The sequence below is a fragment of the Coturnix japonica genome, chromosome 4 (genome assembly GCF_001577835.2).
Source record: "Coturnix japonica isolate 7356 chromosome 4, Coturnix japonica 2.1, whole genome shotgun sequence".
Classification (NCBI taxonomy): Eukaryota; Metazoa; Chordata; class Aves; order Galliformes; family Phasianidae; genus Coturnix; species Coturnix japonica.
In genome coordinates, this window is record NC_029519.1 from 76075804 (window position 1) to 76094401 (window position 18598).

At 41.0% G+C, this 18598-nt stretch overlaps 2 protein-coding genes across 4 annotated transcripts; both read left to right on the forward strand.

The window, feature by feature from the left end:
• Positions 1–133: 133 nt before the first annotated feature.
• Positions 134–7538, forward strand: TMEM129 (transmembrane protein 129). Its single transcript, XM_015862711.2, has 4 exons — positions 134–568; positions 1659–2133; positions 4332–4491; positions 5478–7538. Exons 1-4 carry the CDS (start codon positions 364–366, stop codon positions 5724–5726), a joined length of 1089 nt encoding a protein of 362 aa, XP_015718197.1. The 5' UTR covers positions 134–363; the 3' UTR covers positions 5727–7538.
• A 777-nt stretch (positions 7539–8315) lies between these two features.
• Positions 8316–18541, forward strand: LOC107314039. Of its 3 annotated transcripts, none has more exons than XM_015862908.2 (12): positions 8316–8647; positions 9060–9176; positions 9527–9631; positions 10262–10393; positions 12072–12221; positions 12771–12908; positions 13384–13500; positions 14169–14276; positions 14662–14769; positions 15074–15181; positions 15855–16028; positions 16733–18541. In XM_015862908.2, the coding sequence occupies exons 1-10, from the start codon at positions 8511–8513 to the stop codon at positions 15171–15173; spliced, it is 1212 nt and encodes a 403-aa protein (XP_015718394.1). In that variant the 5' UTR covers positions 8316–8510; the 3' UTR covers positions 15174–15181; positions 15855–16028; positions 16733–18541. The 3 variants fall into 3 exon arrangements, with proteins under 3 accessions (XP_015718394.1, XP_015718392.1, XP_015718393.1); XM_015862906.2 differs by having other exon boundaries at positions 8317–8647; positions 15838–16028; XM_015862907.2 differs by having other exon boundaries at positions 8317–8647; positions 15838–16015.
• Positions 18542–18598: the final 57 nt, after the last annotated feature.

Consider the following 18598-nt stretch of genomic DNA (forward strand, 5'->3'; position numbering starts at 1 on the left):
GAAAGGCGGGAACTTCCGAGGTTTTCAACCAATAGGAGCGGGGCTGTGCTGTGGCGGCGGGCTGAGCTTGGGGGGGGGTTGGAGGCGCCTCCTCCTTTAGACCCGCCCTCAGAGAAGCGCCGACTGGTTCAATGTGGAAAATAAGTAAATAAACGCAATAAAACCCTCACAAAGTCTCCATATTCGATGTTTGATGACCCTACCCATGAGCAGGGACTTGGAACGAGATGATATTTTGAGGTTCCTTTCCAAACTAAGCCATTTTAGGATATAATTCGAGGCTAGAAGGGAAGGCTGGGGGTGGAACTACCGCTCCCAGTGAGCTGCGCGGTGCCAAGCCGGGCCGGGCCCCTGTGGAGCAGGATGGAGAGCCCGGCTGTGACCTTCACGTTGGCTTACCTGGTGTTCGCCGTCTGTTTCGTCTTCCCTCCCGATGAGGTGCGATCGGCCGGGCTGACGGTTCAAAGCCTGCTGGCCTCTTGGCTGGGCAGCGAGGACGCGGCCTTCGTGCAGTATCACCTGAGGAGAAGCACCGGCACTTTGCTGGTTCACTCCGTGCTGCCCCTCGGTGAGCGATGGGACTTGGGGTGGGATGCTGTGCACTGATAGACAGGGTTCTTTGTGTTATACACGCTTATCTTTGTGGCCAGAACGTGGAGTTGTAAAGGAATCATGTTTTACTTAGCTTGGAAGCTCGAATCCGCTTCCTTTGGTGTTTCAGGTAGAAATCAGTGACAGGATATGAAGTACTGAATAGTACTTTGTACTTGTACCAGATGCACATCAGTGAGCACACTGGATGGGTTAACCAGGGGTTAACCATTGATTGGTGTACTTAAAATTGGATTAACCAGGGGTCTGTGTTGATTGGTGTACTTAAAATTAGAGAAATAGAACATTGCGACTTGGACTCATAAGGTTTGAATCCCACTTTTGGCTCCATGTGAAACCACTTCAAAATCATAGGGTTATTTAGGTTGAAAAGGCCACTAAGTCCCACCGTTCACCCAAATCAGAACGTATGTGCTGTCCATACACCCAGGAGGGGAGTAAACTCTTGGAAAGGGCTGAAAATAGCAGGACACGGGGAAATGGTTAAGTTAAAAGAGGGAAGATTTTAGGTTGGATGTTAGGGGGAAGTTCTTCACTAGGAGAGTGGTTAGGCCCTGGAACACGGCTGCCCAGGGAGGTTGTGGATGCCCCGTCCTTGGAGGTGTTCAAGACCAGGTTGGACGGGGCCCTGGGCAACCTGATCTAGTAAAGGTGTATGTTTGGTGGCCTGCCAGGCAGGGGGGTTGGAACTACATGATCCTTGAGGTCCCTTCCAACCCGGCTCATTCTGTGATTCTGTGATTCCTGAGTTCCAGCAGCTTGAGTTCCCACTGCCCTGTGCAGCCCATTCCATGCCCACCAACCCTCTGGTGCAGACCCGTTCCCTGACCGCCCAACGTCTGCCCTCCCGCTGGCACAAGCTTCCATGCTGTTCCCTCAGGCCATGTTGCTGTCACAGAGAGCAGAACTCAGAGCTGCCCCTCTGCTTGCTGTGAGAAGCTGTAGCTGCCATGACCTCCTATGCTGAGGGACCTTGGCTGCTTCTCACACTTCTTTTCCTTTAATGGTTGAAGTCATTGCTCTTAATTGTTTCCTTCTCCCTGCAGGTTATTACCTTGGTATGTGCTTCGCTGCACCTGAGAAACACCTTTGTTTTTTCTACCTGGCTTCAAAAGAATGGAAAACTTTCTTCTTCTTTGCCGTTCTCCTTCCAGCAGTCAGCAGCACTCTGGCATATTACTGGTCACGGAAGGGTTGGAATAACCACCCATTGGCCCGGACGCTCGCTGTTTATGCTCTACCACAATCAGGTTGGAGGGCAGTGGCTTCTTCCATCAATACAGAGTTTAGGAGAATTGACAAGTTTGCCACCGGAGCCCCAGGAGCGAGGGTGATTGTTACAGACACGTGGGTGATCAAGGTGACCACCTATTGCCTACACGTCGCCCAGCAGCAGGACATTCATTTGACTGTGACAGACTCCAGACAGCATGAACTCACACCAGACTCAAACATGCCCGTGCAGTTCCTCACCATCCGTGTTGCCAGCGTTAATCCCTATGTGAAGGCGTTTGATATCCGGTAAAACAAAATAACACTTTGCAATTATGACATATATGTGATATATGATGGTGTTTTTGGGGGCAAATCTGGAAGCTCCTTGAGTCTCTCTCTCCCCGCCTGGTGCTCAGAGATGCTGTATGCACAGTTCTACCATGCAGTGCAGTGAAAAAAAGGTTTAGGAAGATTCATGTGCCCATAATAATAAATGCACAGTGGTTAAACAGAAACAGAGGGACTTCCCTGTTTGGTCCTCCCTTAGGAAAAGGATTGTGCTAGATGCAAGTAGTAGCTGGATAAACTTCAGTGAGAAGTAGATGCTGGAAGAGAGCAATAAGAAGCAATAGAGAAAGAATCTTCAAGTCTTCGGTCTCAGATTTAAGTGGTGGAGTAATAGTGATATGTCTAAACTGGGCTGTTGTTCACTCATATTTTTACCCCTCCCTTTGCACAAGGCTCCTGACTTTGTCATTGCTCCAAAGAATTCACGCTGACCTTCTGCAAGTCAGCTGCCCTTAAAACTAGGAAGTAATTCCAACCCATTTCTGATTGATGAGTTCTAATAGCAGTAAATCATAGTAAACAAGCTATGAACAATTAGGCTTTGTTTTCCAAGGGCCTCAGCTATTTTTTTTAGCAGTAGCTGAACAAAAGTACAAGTTCTACAGAAATCCTCAATGCTGGAATGGTGCTAAAATCTGCCTTGTTCTTATGTCATGAAAGGGAGTTTGTGCTCCCGCAGTTATGTTTGGAAAGGTATTTGAGTGTCTGTTGTTGTAAATGTCAGCAGCCTTTATTTACCAGGTAATGAAAAGCAGGCAGGCTTGTAGGTGGACAGATGGCTCCTGGCAAGCATGAGGAAGGCATAGAGATGAGGTGTCAGAAATTGGCTGGTATGCTCAAACTGCAGGGTTAAGGTAAGCATTACAGGATCCTAAGAGACTTCTATAGACCTGTGAGAGTACCAGATAAATATTAAACAGCTAATTATCTTCTTCTCTTAGTGATAAGAGAAGAATCATCCCATCGTACTGGGAAAAGCATGAGATCCTCCACAGTTCCAAACCCCCAAATGTTGTGGTTAACGAGAACAGCATCAAGAAGAGTTTTTAGAAGTTCTTGTAAGAAGATTAATCAAAAGTAGCACTGGAATGCAATCATAAAGCGTTTAAAGTGCCATTGGACAAAATTCACTTTTTAAGAACGTAGAACCATTGTGTATTTCCAGAATCAGAAATAGGGATGTTTCTGAAAGAAAAATGCTTCTGTGTAGGCAGAGCATGTAGCAATGTAACACATTTCCCTCTGTGCTCAGTGAGGGTTCTTTATCTGGGTACAAAGGTCTGTGTTATTTTCGCAGTCAGCAAACTCTGTTTCAGCAGATAAAACAGTGGAGACCACCAGGAATTAAAGATGAGCGTTGCATTGTGCTGTGCTGCAGGCACTGAGCTGGGGCAGAAAGACTGAGGTATTTTAGGGCAGTGTTCCCAGGGCTTCTCTATAAAAGCTGCTTAATGAGTGGGCACACAAAGCTGGGGAGTTCAAAGTGTTGTGTTTTGAAGGGTAACAACAGTAGTGTGTCACTACAGGATCTGTACAAGGTCTCATGCCATGTGAGGTCTGTGGGACTCAGGGAGACTTCACACAACAAGCTAGTATGAAGCACAGCCTTTTGCTACCTGAAATCAGAGCATAAGTCACATTCAGCAGCCATTTGTAGCCTGTGTGAAGTTTCAGTTTTAATCTATAAATGTATCAGAGAATCAGAAATTAGTATCGACTTTCTTCTGATACTTGCATGTGCTGTATCAATACATGATACATGTCTCATGGTACAATAACAATTTCTGTCCTTGGGGGTTAATATACTACAGTTAACTACATGTTACTATATATGTACCTTATATTTAACTTACAAAGAAACAGACATTGGTGGACAGAAACTGTGCATGCAGTATTTTATCAATAATTCACGATATATGTACTTTTGCTCATGCTATTGAATTGACTGATTGGACATGAAGCCTGAACATGCTTATATATACTGGTTGGGATCCAGGCAGGAGAACTGCGTGTTCTAAGAGATATCAGGGATAAAATACAAGCAACAAAAAAAAAAAAAACCCAGACAAAACAAACCCAGAACAACAGTTGGATACTGTCAAGGTTTTTGAATGGATAATTGAGGTAACTTTTAATTCCATCTTTTCTTTTTCAAGGCTGAACTCCACAGAGTATGGGGAGCTCCGAGAGAAGCTTCGTGCTCCCATCAGCAATGCAGCTAATGTTGTGATCCATCAAAGCCTTAGTGATTTATTTCTAGAAACCTTTACGTCTCTGGTGGAAATGAACCAGACATACTCTGTTCCAAGCACTCAGGTGAGACTTTCTATCCACGTGAGACTGTAATCATTTATTTTACAATATAGCTGAGCCTGTTGTTATTGTAATCGGTAACTTTGTTTACTTCGAGTTCACCTTCCGTTCCATTGAACATGTAATGAACGTAGATGGAGCTGCTGCTTCTGTTTCTTCTCTAGAAAGTGAACTGGATTGTGAATATCATACTTTTGAGACATGAGAAATAGCACAGCAGAAGTTGTTTCTGTAAAACTTTAAAACATTTGGACATGGTGAGGTTGCATTTCCAGGGAGTTTATGGAGCGCTGGAGTAACTGGGCTTTGAACAGCTTGCTTTTCTAGACAGCCCAGTTTTGCTGGATCCTCTGTAATAAATTAATAACTCTTAACTGGGACTTGCTTTAATTGTAAATAAGGACATGGAGTCCTTCCTTCAGTAATATTTCTGGGGATCTGATTAGTATTGCAGTTCTTACAAGGAACAGATGAGGGAACTGGGATTTTTTTCCTTCTGGAGAAGGGGTGGCTCAAAGGAGACCTTGTTGCTCACTGTAACTCTGTGAAAGGAGGTTGTAATGAGATGGGGGTCAGCATCTTCTCCCAGGTGACAGCAATAGGATGAGAGGTAATGAATTCACATTGTGCCAGAGGAGGTTCAGGTTGGATATGAGGAACAGATTGCCCAGGGAGGTGCTGGAGTCACCATCCCTGGAGATGTTCAAGCAACATTTATATGTGGCACTGAGGACACGGTTAGGGGGTGTGATAGGGATGGACTGATAGCTGGACTAGATGATCTTAGAGATCTTTTCCAATCTTAATGGTTCTATGATTCTAAGCATTTTGTCCTTGGTGAACCTGATTGGAGGCAGTTCTGCCTTGAGGTTTTATCCAACTCGGATTCCTGTTAAGCTTCTGTGAAGATCATTTTCCAAAAGCCTTTTAGAGAGCAAGAACAGAAGCCATTCTTTGCAGCTCATACTTGTGACATTTTTCTCTTTTAGGAGCTGGAGCCATGCATAGGATGCATGCAGACTATTGCAAACATCAAGCTCATCAAGAACTGCCAAGAGCCAAATGAAGGCGAATGTCAGCAATGCTACTGTCGTCCAATGTGGTGCCTCACCTGCATGGGCAAATGGTTTGCCAGCCGACAGGACCAGCAGCACCCAGAGACCTGGCTGTCAAGCCACGTGCCTTGTCCAACTTGCAGAGCCAAATTTTGCATTTTAGATGTTTGCATAATACGATGAATAACACTTGGGTATGTTGTAACTTTTTACATTTGGATGTAATTCATAGTGGTCAAAAGGCCCATTTTCATTGTTTCTTAGACTTTGCATTACGTGGAAGTGCAAGCTACAGAGCTTTATTTTCCAACATTGAAAACAGATGTACATCTTCTCAGTTCTTCTCAGTTTTTACCTTTTGTCTTTGATTTTTAGTCATCAGGTGTCAGTTTTTTAGTAAAACTTTGCTTTCTGTGTCTTGGATGGTATAAAATCATCCCATCCATGTTTGCAGTACTGTTCTCTTTTTAACATAGGTATTTCTGACTCTTTCATAAAGGGCTAACTGAGAAAATTACTTCTGTTAGACTTTGTTCTTTAGTCCATCTGCAAAGTTCTTATTCATCTTTGCAAGTGTTCACTAAACAAGAATACCACTTGTTCTCCTGCTGGTTCCCTCCATTATAAAGGGGACTGGTTTCTCTAGACAAAGGAGTTGAATTCCTGAACATATATAATTTCCACAGGGACCTTTTATTCCATTTGTCTGCCTCCAGTTTAGTTTTTGATGGACATATTTATTTCAAACAGAAGGATTTAGAACTGTGCCGTGCTTACTTGCTATTGCTGTGCAGTATTACATCTACATTGTAGTATTACATACTACATTGCTTAGGGTTTTAGTGTTTTCTAGGTGATGGATTTTTTTCCTACATTTCAAATATCTGAATTATCTAAATTACCTGAAAGAATGGTCAACTACTTCAAAGCCTTTTGGTGCATACTTCCAGATGCAGCGTGCATCCAAATAATATGTGAATTCAAATCAAAGCATTTTCCATACATTTAAAGAGCCATTCTCCTGGACCTCAGTGCAATGCTTACCATTTTATCTATCCATCAGACACTTCAATGAACAGTTACTTCGCACACTTCTCGATGAAGAGCTTCAATCTGCTGGTGAATGTGTGAGTTTCTATGTTGCTCTGTGCACTGCATTGGCTGAGATGCAAATGTTTGTTTGCCCAGGTTGTTTTTCTTATGGGGCAGTAACTTATAGAAACAAGTTGGCCAGATGATAAGAAAGGTGTATTTTAATGCTTCGGCCTAGGAGAATGAAAGCCCTGATACTTCCCATAATCAGGAGGATCTTGATTGTAAATCAAAAGCACAAGTGGCATGGCAGTGCTTAACAGGCACATCTAGATTGCCTTGAGAAGAAAGATTGCTTTGAGCAGGAATTGCTGGCAGCACGTTATTTAACCTTTAGAAGAGTCTTACAGGGCCGGATGGTGTTGTCTGCTATGCACCTCCTCACTATATACAGTAGACTTAACAAAAAAACCTGTTTACTTAAGTTTGCGTAATATGGCACAGATAGAAAGGATGTAGTAATTGAAAGAGTTATAGAAGGAAATGCATAATTTTGGGCTTTGTCACCGACAGTCATTCAACTCGTACATCTCTTTTTCTGTTTGGAATAAAAATATTTATTTTAAAGATCTATGAAGATCATAAAGACCAGATTATAACAAATGTAATTGCAAATATTCTTATTAAAGAGTCAGTTGCCCGTGATTTCACACAGAGTAAAAGCTTTAGATTCCCAATTGCTTGTGCAGAACGGTTTTTCTTTAGAGAAATCTATCATCTTCGAATTGAAGTTTTTATTCCAGTGGAACTTTGCTTTTACATCTTATTTCTTTTGCCAACATGACAGTAAAACAAAGTAACAGTCTTTATAAATACTCTTGAACCTTTTGATGGTTGTGCTCTTTCCACAGAAGTGCCTCAACTTAGTAATAATTACCAAAATAAAATGATGAATGATGTTAATAATAGTGTCTGGCTTATATTCCTTAAAATCAGCATGTTTTTCTATGTTTAAGTTCTCATAGTACTCTGGAATGCATCCGAAGTTTAAAAGGCCGCGTTACAGAATGAACTTGTTCAAAAGCTCCACCACGTAGAGAGAATAGAAGGCAAAACCACAACAAGTTTGTGAGCACAGGTCATTTGTTATCCTATAATTCACCAGAAGTGAAATGTATCCCTTATAGATAAGTATAGATAACTTATAGATAAGTTTTCCTGCTATAACCTGAATGTAGAGGGTTACCTGCAGGTGTTGTGGGTCACTTTTACCCCTCCCATACTACACGCCTGGATTTCATTGGTTATTACTAGATGATACTCTACTAGTCTGCATTCAGAAGGCTTATATGAGCTTATATAGCCTATATGAGCTTATATGGCCTATATGAGCTTATAGAGCCTATATGAGCTTATAGAGCCTATATGAGTTTATATGGCCTATATGAGCTTATAGAGCCTATATGAGCTTATAGAGCCTATATGAGTTTATATAGCCTATATGAGCTTATATGGCCTATATGAGCCTATATGAGCTTATATGGCCTATGAGCTTATATGGCCTATATGAGTTTATATGGCCTATATGAACTTATATGGCTTATATGAACTTATACGGCCTATATGAGCTTATAGAGCCTATATGAACTTCATGGCCTATATGAGCTTACATATGGCCTATATGAGCTTATATAGCCTATATGAGCTTATATGGCTTATATGAGGATGCTTTAAAGTATTTTCTAGTTGCGAAATATATACCATTCCTAATTTGATCGATTTTATTAAATATATGCACTATGATTTTGAAGTGCGTGTAGTTTGATTCTTGTACGTTATATGTTTTAGCTTCTATCATCAAACATTTAAACATCTTTTCTCACACAAACAAGCGGCCACTAAAAGCTCTCACCTCCCAACCCGGAAAGAGACGCCATGAAGGTGGAGCCGCGCTTGCTCAGTGCCCCGGGTCTGCAGCCATGTTCGGCGGCGGCTGTGGCGGTGTTAAGCCCAGCCATGTTCGGAGCGGAGCGGGGCCGTGTCGGCAGCGGGGAGCCGGGAGGGCTGCGCAGGTGAGTGCTGCCAAGGAGAGCCGGGTGTGTGCTGTGGTCCTACGTCCTGTCCGTAGGGCATTGCCCGCTGCGTCCTTTACCATTGCATTTCTTGCCCTGTGAGCCAGGTCTGGTGTCATTAGGTGCTGTGAAGCTACTGTACATAGCGAGCAACCTTCTAAGACAACAGAGCTGCCAGAACTGTGTAGGAAGGCAAGGAGAACTCAGCAAACTTTTGCAGTAATTGCATTGCCTAACATGTTTTCTGAGTTCCTGTTGCCTGAGTGAGTAGCTCGGCACAAAGTCACATACCTCTATACCAAAACAATCAGCATTTTGTAACTATAAATGATGATGCTTATATATGGTTTTGGAAGTCAGCATTGAACGACTCCTAATGATGTGAGTCCTGATGAAAATGCTTGTTTTCCAGTTCTGTGCAGCATCCGCAGTGTTGGCATCAAGAGCAGAAATGTAGAAGCTGGAATGATTCAGGTTCTTTGGCATTCGGCAGATATCAATATGGCCATTTAAACCACTGGCTGGAGAGGTAAGGAATACATTGGAGGTCTGTTTAAATCATGTAGTGCCATTTATTGTCTTCTTTGATGGAGCTGCAGTACAAGGAAGTATTTGCAGTGGCTGAGCTGGTACAGGTAAGAGACTGTCAAGTCTGTGCTCTGATGTAAAGTTCTTCTTGTGACTGTTTCCTTATCCGACCAAGTAAAGTGAATTATCAATTCAGAAGGTGAATTAAGCTAAAATGATTTGTTTGAATTTGAACTGAAATGGGGTAGAAGTTCTCTCAGGGAGTTACAGTTGTGATGGAAGCTGTGTTTGTCCTCTGCTGAAGTTTATGTTATAAGCAACAAAAGCTCATGAAACTTCCTTATTTTCCAGCTCTCTCACACCAGGAGATTCTAGGCCTCTTTCTAGTTGCCCCAACTGGGAAGGTGGAATTGAAGAAGGGAAAACAATGAGGACATCTACCAAAAAAATGACAAAGTAGGTATTGAATGATTAATTAAATTACTGTTTTGTGATCTTCAGCTACTTCATGTACATTAACGAAGATTTGAAATGTAACCAGGCTGTCTCATGTCAGGCCTGAGGAAACCTAAAGGAAAGAAAAGCAATGAGAAGTTTCATCTCCAAAGCTTTTTATGTGGTGATTTCTAACTCTTTCTTTTGGGTTTTAAATTGTGTATTCATTGCAGCTTTCCATAACACAAAATTGTGAAAGGAAAAAGAAAAAGCAACTTTCTAGGCTTACAAAGAGAAACAGCCATGAAATCATTCAAGCCTTTATGTTATCCATTTTTATGGAGTAACAGTTTCCTACAGGTGTGTGTAAATAACCATGTGCTGCTTTATTTCCCTGTAGTGGTTCTATCTGTAACCTTATAATAAGGCAGCTCAAGCGTATGTTTACTTGTTACAAATCTGAACGACTGCATAAACTTAGAAACCTCATTGGTTGTAATGGTTGCTTTGATCAGCACGATTTCCAGCTCTGTGAACTGTTGGAAGTAAACATTACTTCTACTGTCTGAGCACCTGCGGTTTTGTTTTTATATGACTTGTTGTAAAGCCATTAAGGTGCTTTTCAGCTTTGTTCTAACTTTTGTTTTTAAGCTGCGTTTCAAATGATTCTGCTGCCCCATCTGAAAGGGAAACAGATGAAGTGGTTCTGAGGAGAAGACAGAAACAGATCAATTTTGGAAAGAACACACTTGCTTATGACAGATACATTAAAGAAGTTCCTAAGTAAGTTGCACTGTATTGCATGTTTCCAGATGAACTTTCTTTTCCTTGATGTACCTGCAGGCTGACACACAGCTTTAGTTCATCTTCCTCAAAAAGAAGCTGGACTTTTTTTAGCATAGGAGTTATTTAGTTAAGGAAATTTTATAGTTAAACACTGTATTTGTGTATTGCTGTTCCTACAGTAGCAAACATGCTTTAAATTTGGTATCAATCTTTTTCCTTTGACCTTTCTGATGACTGCTGCTAGGCCAATACAACGTTAATTGATTACAAGAAATGGTGCTTCAGTGAGGAATGAATTAAGCCTTGCATTTAAATATTGGTAACCAGTTTTCAGTGATAAGTCAGTAACTAACTGAAATGAGAATTTGGACTTCATGCTTTCAGTCATTCTTGCTCAGGTGTTAAAGTCTGTGAATTTTAGAACTTAAATGAAGACTTCACAGTCTGCCCCCTCTGCTTACTGTAGACCTATTGGAATTCAGGAGCTGTTCAGCAGTAATACATGAATGTACGTCTGTGTTTGTTGTTTTGGGGATTGTTTTATAGAGGTGTTGTTTTTACTTTATTTTTAATGACTTGCTGCTTAAAGTTGCCCAGCTTTCTGTGGGTTCTGCCTCTAAAATTCACTTGTGGGTATTGCCAAGCAATGCAGGGAGCTCTGTAAGCTTCCTCTTGACCAAAAGCTGAAAGATAAAATAAGAAGACTGTAATGCTATAATGGGAAGGAAAGTACTATAATAGGAAAGGCTTTGGCTACAGCAAATGAGAACATGCCAAAATGCAGCAGCAGACACAGAAATGAAGGAGAAGAGCCAGTGACCTTCAGAAGGCCTCTCATAGGCAGGGATTTCCAGTGAGAGATGCTCTTATCTCCACTGTCAACCCTTTTATAAGGTCTGGGGAGGGGTGGATTCTATCTCCATCCCTTCTGGTCACTCAGGTACACTGTGTACGCCTGAGCCCCCCTGGGTTGGCCCTGACTTCCCACCAGGTGCTCAGTCTTTGATTCAAGCTGTGACTTAGCATTTCATCTGCAGTGAGGAAAAATCCACAGCAAGTATTGTAAATTATCACAGGTGTTTCACGGCACCATGGTTGTATCTGTGAAATTTTAATAGGTGAAGGGAGCAGGGAAGGTGGTGGGTGCAAAGGCAGTCAGTCATTTATTGCCTCTCACAAGCAGGCTGATACCCTGCCATGCTCTGAGCAGTGCTTGCTTTGTAAGATGACTCCCCTTCTACATATTAATTATTTTTTTATAGCTAAGTATCATGTTATATAATATGGAATTCTGCTTTTTTCAACCCAGCTTCTTGCCTGCCTTCAACTTAATGGCTGCGGGAGGGAGCTCAGCAAAGTGAGGTTAGATCAGAAAGCCTTGAAGCAACCTTCAACAGCAGTCAAAATATTAGTGTCTTACCAGCACTGTTTAAGCATAAATCCAAAACACAGTGCTTTGACATCCTTGCTAGACTGGATGACTATCCAGTCTGAAATGTATTATATCTTCTGTCTGTTGTAAACAGTGCTTTAGAGCGTGCCTGTTTCAGTTTAGGTGCTAAACAATAGGAAAGCAATTTATTAAATTACTGATGCTTGCTTTATCTGATGGGCAGGATTTTTTTGAAGGACAAAAGTCATGTCTTGAAATCTAAGTGTTACTTTGAATTTACAGGAATCAACGAATACCAGGAGTTCATCCTAGAACACCAAACAAGTTTAAGAAATACAGCCGTAGATCCTGGGACCAGCAAATCAGGCTGTGGAAGATAGCACTGCATGCGTGGGATCCTCCTACTGAGGAAACCTGGGATATGCAGCCAGTGTATGTATTGGTGAATCAGTCAGCACATCTCTTATGGCACAGAACTGTTAGGGCAATACTAACTGGGAGTGAAGAGGGCAGGGGGAAAAATAAATGTCAGGCTCAGAAATGGGAGGAATCACTTAAAAACCTTTTTTCCACTTTGAATTCTATTAATCTTCAAGACAGTATTTTATTTAGTCTGAATTTATTTCCTGTAGGAAACGTGGAAGGAGTTCAATCTGTCTGCAGTAATTCACTGTCTTTCCCTGCATGTTTTAAGCTTCGCATACTTATGAACTTCTGTAACAAAGCTTCACTCACACCACCTGAAAGTTTTGGACTAGTAAATAGGGAAGAGATAATATACTTCTGTTAGCACTGTAAATGCAGTACAGTTTTTAGCTATGCTGTGTTTGAACTGCAGTGAAAGCTGCAGGTGTTTGCGCTATATGTATGTTATTTGAGGTTAACTATTAACCAGTGCAGCTTAACTGTTTTCTTTTTAGAGCATTAAGCTACTTGAGTAGTATTTTAAATCCAGGTGGGGTTTTTTTGGTGTGTTTCTAGGAGTACAGAACCCTCAGGCAGTTCCCAAGAATGGTTCTATAAAGATCATGATGATTCTGGCTCCACTCTATTGGATGAGAAGCAATACAGAATTCAGTGTGAAGATCAGTGCATCCAGACAGACTATACGTCAGAGAGGTATGAGCTGTAACTTCTGTTATTAACTTACTGCAATGACTAAATACACACTGCTGCTGTCAGGTTGTATTTATTAATTTTGTAGAAGTCTGATGAGGGGAACAGTTAATGCTGAGCAGCATTTACATTGTAGAATGGAGTCCATCTCTATTACAGACAACTGAATGCAGGAAAAATTAGCACCATTACAGGACTTCGTAGTTAATAGCAAAAGAAAGCAGTGTCCTTTTTTATTGTTTATTAACAGTATTGTGCAGGGAGAGCAAAAGGAAAGCACTTTATGCACTTACTTGCCTACTGAGATACTTTGCAGGTTATATGTGCTGAAAATAGTTTTGCTTCCAAGCTCAATGAAGTTCATTGTATGATTGTGACTTGGATCTGCTTTCAGAATACAGTGGAATGGTTACTAAACTTCATTTGAATGCAGATGAAAAACACTTTGTGGTGTAAAATCTACATCTTATTTTTGTAGTCCCTGTTCTCCTGATTCTTCACCAGTATGGAAACGCAGAAAACGAAACAGTCCTGACTCCTCTGTGGTTTCAAAGGGCAAAAGCCATTGTGTGCATATGTACCGTGCACTGGGAAGGTACGAAGTGATTCTGCATGTGGTATAAAGTGATGCTGTAATTCATATTACAAACTGACTCTGGGAGTATAACTGATATTTCCCTCCACTTCCTAATAGCTTTAATATTCTTTAAAAACGTGTATGATTTAATAAGGACAGGAAGTCATGCTGGAATAAATAAGCTGTGTAATTGCATGTGTTATTGCAAGGCTGACGAAGCTTCATTGTCAGAGGATACAACACTTGGGATACAACATTGGTTACTTGGGAGCAAATCATAGAGTCATAGAATGGCTTGTGTTGGAAGAGACCTGAAGGGTCATCAAGTTCCAGGGCTGCTGGGCACTTGATCTCATATCCACTTGATCAGGTGAATCATATCACCAGATCAGATCTTCTCCAAGCTAAACAATCCCAGTTCCCTCAACCTTTCCTCATAGGAGAGGTGCTCCAGCCCTCTGAAAGTAAAGAATAGTGTGGCATAACTCAAAGATACGTCACAACCACAAGTAAAGTGAAATGATCCAACTTCTGAGGAGATTATAGACTCTTCTCAGTAGCCCCAGTAAAAATATGAATACAGGTGTTTTTTCTTTACTTAGCTCCCTTATCATCTGAAGAATTAAGAGAAACTGAGATAAAGCTCCATAGCTTCATGGTTTCCAACCTTTTCATTTTCTTTCTAGTCTTACAGAATCGGGACATCAAGAAGCTTTGACCAAGTGTTCCGATTGGGAAAAATTTGGTGAAAATGATGAAGTAATGACAGTACAGCACAACATAGGAATAAAAAGGTAAATCCCATAATGGTGATCTCTGTTAATTGCTTGTGCAGGGATGTTGTCCTTGTTTCTTTTAATCTTGTTTTCCCTTCATAGTTTAATACTGTTTTGTTTGTGTTCTTTGCAGCACGTAGTATGTTTGGTTATTTTTGTTCTTAGAATTTAGCTGGCTTTTACCAGTGTGATTCCCCATCTGCTGCTTTTACCTTGAAGCTGCAAAATGCTAAACCCCTTCCCCCTGCTGTCTAATGGAAAACAATGGCACTTAGCAGAATTGGGCCCTTTGGTTGTTACTTTCTTCTCTCTTGCAATAGCCAGGAGCTGAAAACTCTCTCTTCAGAAGCAAAACGGTTTTGGAGCTGACAGTTGCAATGACAGTTACTTCTTTTTTATGCAGTGACCCCATTCCCACCAGTTGTTCTTCAGGGTGGAACAATCAGAACAACGCCAGCATCTTTCTGCCTGATAGCAAAACTTGCAGAGACTCAGACTGCCAGCTGGAGAGGTATAAAACACAGCCTGTCAATCAGGCTTTTCAATATGTTAAATTAGAAGCATGCCTGTGTTACTGCCATATTCCAAATCAAATTTTATTGTAATGAGCTTTTTATTGTCATTCTTAGGGATGTCTCAGTCACTAATTCATGTGGTGTGTGGTAAAAATCTCTCCTTAAAGTTCTCTTGTTATAGTTTTTTACAGTACAACACACGCTGTATTTGATATTAAAAGATTATTGCAATTCAGCTACTTAGTCATTTTGAACTGAAATAGAGATACAGAAGGAAAACGTATGGATTTTTATTTGTAGGCTTAAGCTTTGTAGCAGTTTATTCAAAGGACATCAGTCAGAGTACCCTGAAAGGGGATGGGGAAGTACCGAAGACAGAATATTGAGGAAAAACCTTTAAATACCATGGTGAGTTGATGGTGACAACTAACTTTTACCCATTCAGTAGCCCATACTGTTCAACGGAATCCAGTGCTTCTGTAGTAGATCAGTTTGTTTTTCTATTCAGTTACTATGCTTAGCATTCCATCCTGTCCTCTTATAGTTAATTCAGTGCCTTAAAAGATCTGACACACTGGGCTTGGTGAATATAAATATCAATCCATTCAACCAGAAAACATATAATGCATTTTATCCTCCACCTGCCTCTTAATGTTCTGTGATGCAGCAGTAGATTTCACTGGAAGTTTTCTTTTGAACTATAGATTTTTAGTGCATTAATGGAATAGATTCTATCTTGAGTCTTTTATGAACATTGTATTTCATGTAATTTGATTGTCGTTGATCTACATGACATATGGAATAGGGTATAAATGTCTTCAGTGTTGTCTGGAATATTCTGCATAATAAAACTACCTGGAACGTGGTGTCCAACTGGTTTTACACGACTTAGGTTTTGTATTCCATTAGTAGTATGAGGAAAAGGCAGGTGGAACTCTAACAAAAAAAGATATCTCTAATAGCATTTATTCTATTGGCTCAAATGCTTGTAAGTCCTTTAAATATAACTAAGCCTTAAAGTGATATTTTCCTAAAGCGCTAATTTAATATTTGCAAATATTCAGTCTGTCTTTGTATATAGAAATATTGAAGGAGGACTTTCTCCCGCGACAGAAAATGATTTGAAGAGTAGGATATAGTCTGAAATCAGCAGATCAAACCTTGGACGACTGGTGCGGTCTCCTGAGTTCTGCACTGAACGAGGAAGAGATTTACAGTCAGCATTTATGCAGTCAACACAAGGTGAAACTCACAGGTGAAAAAAAGCATGTGTCTGTAATGGAATTTGAGAACCTTTCTGGTCTTCTGGGATAGTCAGTCAGTACTTCTTAGCTTTGCAGTTACGTGTCTATCCTGTTCAAAGTATGCTTGGTTTTCAAAGGAAAAAGAAAATAAAACACATATCAGGATTTAGAATCATAGAATCACCCAGGTTGGAAAAGACCTTGAAGATCATCAAGTCCAACCGCAGCCTAACCAGTACCCTAACTCTAAAAACCCTACACTAAATCATATCCCTGAGCACCACATCCAAACGGCTCTTAAACACAACCAGGGATGGCGATTCAACCACCTCCCTGGGGAGCATATTCCAGTACCTAACTACCCTTTCTGTAAAGAAGTTCTTCCTAACATCCAACCTAAACTTGCCCTGGCACAATTTTGATAATTAGAATTAAAAGAAATGTGTGAATTAACAACAGTGTTTATGTGAAGATGATATAAGGGGTTGGAAAAGAGGTAATGTAGATGTGCAATACTCTGTTTTTACTGTAAGTTATATTCTCAAAGTGTTATTCATTACTGTGGGCATTATGACTTAATCTTTTACACTATGCTTTAAGTTCAGGTCTGTTCCATTTGTTTCTTGTGTAGCATCGCAGCTTAAGAGAGTAAATATTTTGTCATTAATGACTAGATATGTTGTATTTAGAAAACACTGTTTGTCTCTTTGTTTAGGCTTCTCCAGATCTTTAAGGATAAACTGTCTTCTCCAAGCTCTGCCTCGAGTATAAAACCTCTGATTTTATCCAGATTTTGCTAAGATGATGATGGATGTTCCTTAAAGCTTTTGTGAGGACGTTTCTACTTGACCTATGTTGACAGATGACGTGCATCATGTTCTCAAGGCTCCTTGCATTGTTGGGTCTTGCTGTTGCCATTTGGAGATGATGCTGCTTAAAGCAAACTAACATTTTGCTGGTGAATTGGTATGATATTGAATCAGAGTGAAGAATGCTTCCTGCTGAATCATGGAGTTAAACTCTGTTTTCTTTACTGGACCAGAATTGTGTATCCAGCCTGGAGAACTGCTTCAAAAGAATGTAGATAATTCCTGTTTTCTCTTCAGTTGCTAAAAGCAAATTGCTTTTAGCTTTTCATGATCATCTCTTTGGCTTATTTTCCATTCTCTGAGGTAATACATATTACACAGGCATCTGCCTAAATGAGAAGGGAGAAAGGGAGATGATCACAATCAGCACTTTCTCTTTGGGGGGATGAGACCTTATAAACAGCCACGCGATCTGAATACCTGGATTTCACTTTGATGTACGTTGCATTGTGGCCTATATTGCTAAAGGGGGTAAGATGATGAGGTCAGTGGCTGCTCTTGTTACAGGAAATGAATGAGAAGCAGCAGTATTTGCAGGTTTGGAGCTGCTTGGCCGTGGGGTGTCCTGGTTAAACTGATTCTCCCTTGTTTCACTTTTCTAGTGCTGTGCTCCAAACATTGAAGTGAGGGCTGTGACTCCAATGGAGTTTAGATGAGAACTATGTGTCAGATAAAATTTGTTATCACAACAGACTTTGACTTACGTGGTGGGATACATACATTTGTTAGAGCTGTTAATTGTCTTTCTGCAGTGGTTCAGCTCTGCCACTGTTAGTTGGCACTTCATAAGGCCACTGCAGGAACTGTGGCCTTGAGATGATGCACAGTGACCTTGTGGGACTGGCAGTGCACTCCCAAGGCCAGACACCCACTGTTGTGCTGAAGCATTAAGCTGCTAACGTGGAAACTACTTCCAGTCCCTTCCAAAGCATCACTTCAAGTTGTTGCTTAGATTTTTTTTCAAGTGAGTTTTGTAGAACTTCTGTGCTACTTGGAGGTTTTCAGATACGCTTCACACTTGTCCAAGGCATCAAGAAAACTTGACTGTATACAGCATTACTGCAGTGAACTGGAGCATTACCTTGCCTTCACCAAAGCCTGTCAAGCGTATAGAAGTTTACTACAGTGGTTATGTATAGCAAGTTTGCTAGTTCCCAATGAAGAAAAGACTCAATATGTAGGGGAACATGTGCTGCTGCTTTAATAGGAGTGTATTAGGATTGGTGGCAGCTGCTGCTCAGTACTAAGAATGTCCTCCTGGCTGTGTGCTTGCCCAGACATAGGAAGAGGGTGAGGCCTGTGGTACTTACAAGTCAAATAGGTCAAGCTCCCACCATTGAGGGCTGAATGGAGGCTGCCTGCAGGTTGGTGAGGCTTGTTCTATTTCCTGCAGCAGCTGGGACTCATCTATATATGCTTATGTATAAGGTTCAGTGGAGTCCCAGTGCAAAGTAGCTCAGTCACATACCACAGCATGGCATGTGTATACAGGGAACAAATCTATACAGCACCTTCTGAAGCACTATTTAAGAGCACTGCTGATCCAGTCTGCATGCTTCCGTGTGTTTTATGATGATTATAAATACGAGAGTGGTTTTTGGTTTTGGTATATTGTCTTTGTGCAGAGGAATTAAAGTCTTTAACCTTTCAAAATGCTTCTTGGTCTGCTTGTTAATGCTTTGTTATAAAAGAATCACAGAATGACCCGGGTT

Excerpts from the sequence above, each read along its gene's own strand:
- TMEM129 (XM_015862711.2), top strand. The coding sequence starts at position 364 with ATGGAGAGCCCGGCTGTGACCTTCACGTTGGCTTACCTGGTGTTCGCC. Across the intron at positions 569-1,658 it reads TCACTCCGTGCTGCCCCTCG|GTTATTACCTTGGTATGTGC; the intron begins GTGAGCGATGGG and ends TTCTCCCTGCAG. Across the intron at positions 2,134-4,331 it reads GTGAAGGCGTTTGATATCCG|GCTGAACTCCACAGAGTATG; the intron begins GTAAAACAAAAT and ends TTCTTTTTCAAG.
- LOC107314039 (XM_015862908.2), top strand. The coding sequence starts at position 8,511 with ATGAAGGTGGAGCCGCGCTTGCTCAGTGCCCCGGGTCTGCAGCCATGT. Across the intron at positions 9,632-10,261 it reads TCTACCAAAAAAATGACAAA|CTGCGTTTCAAATGATTCTG; the intron begins GTAGGTATTGAA and ends TTTGTTTTTAAG. Across the intron at positions 12,909-13,383 it reads ACAGACTATACGTCAGAGAG|TCCCTGTTCTCCTGATTCTT; the intron begins GTATGAGCTGTA and ends TTATTTTTGTAG.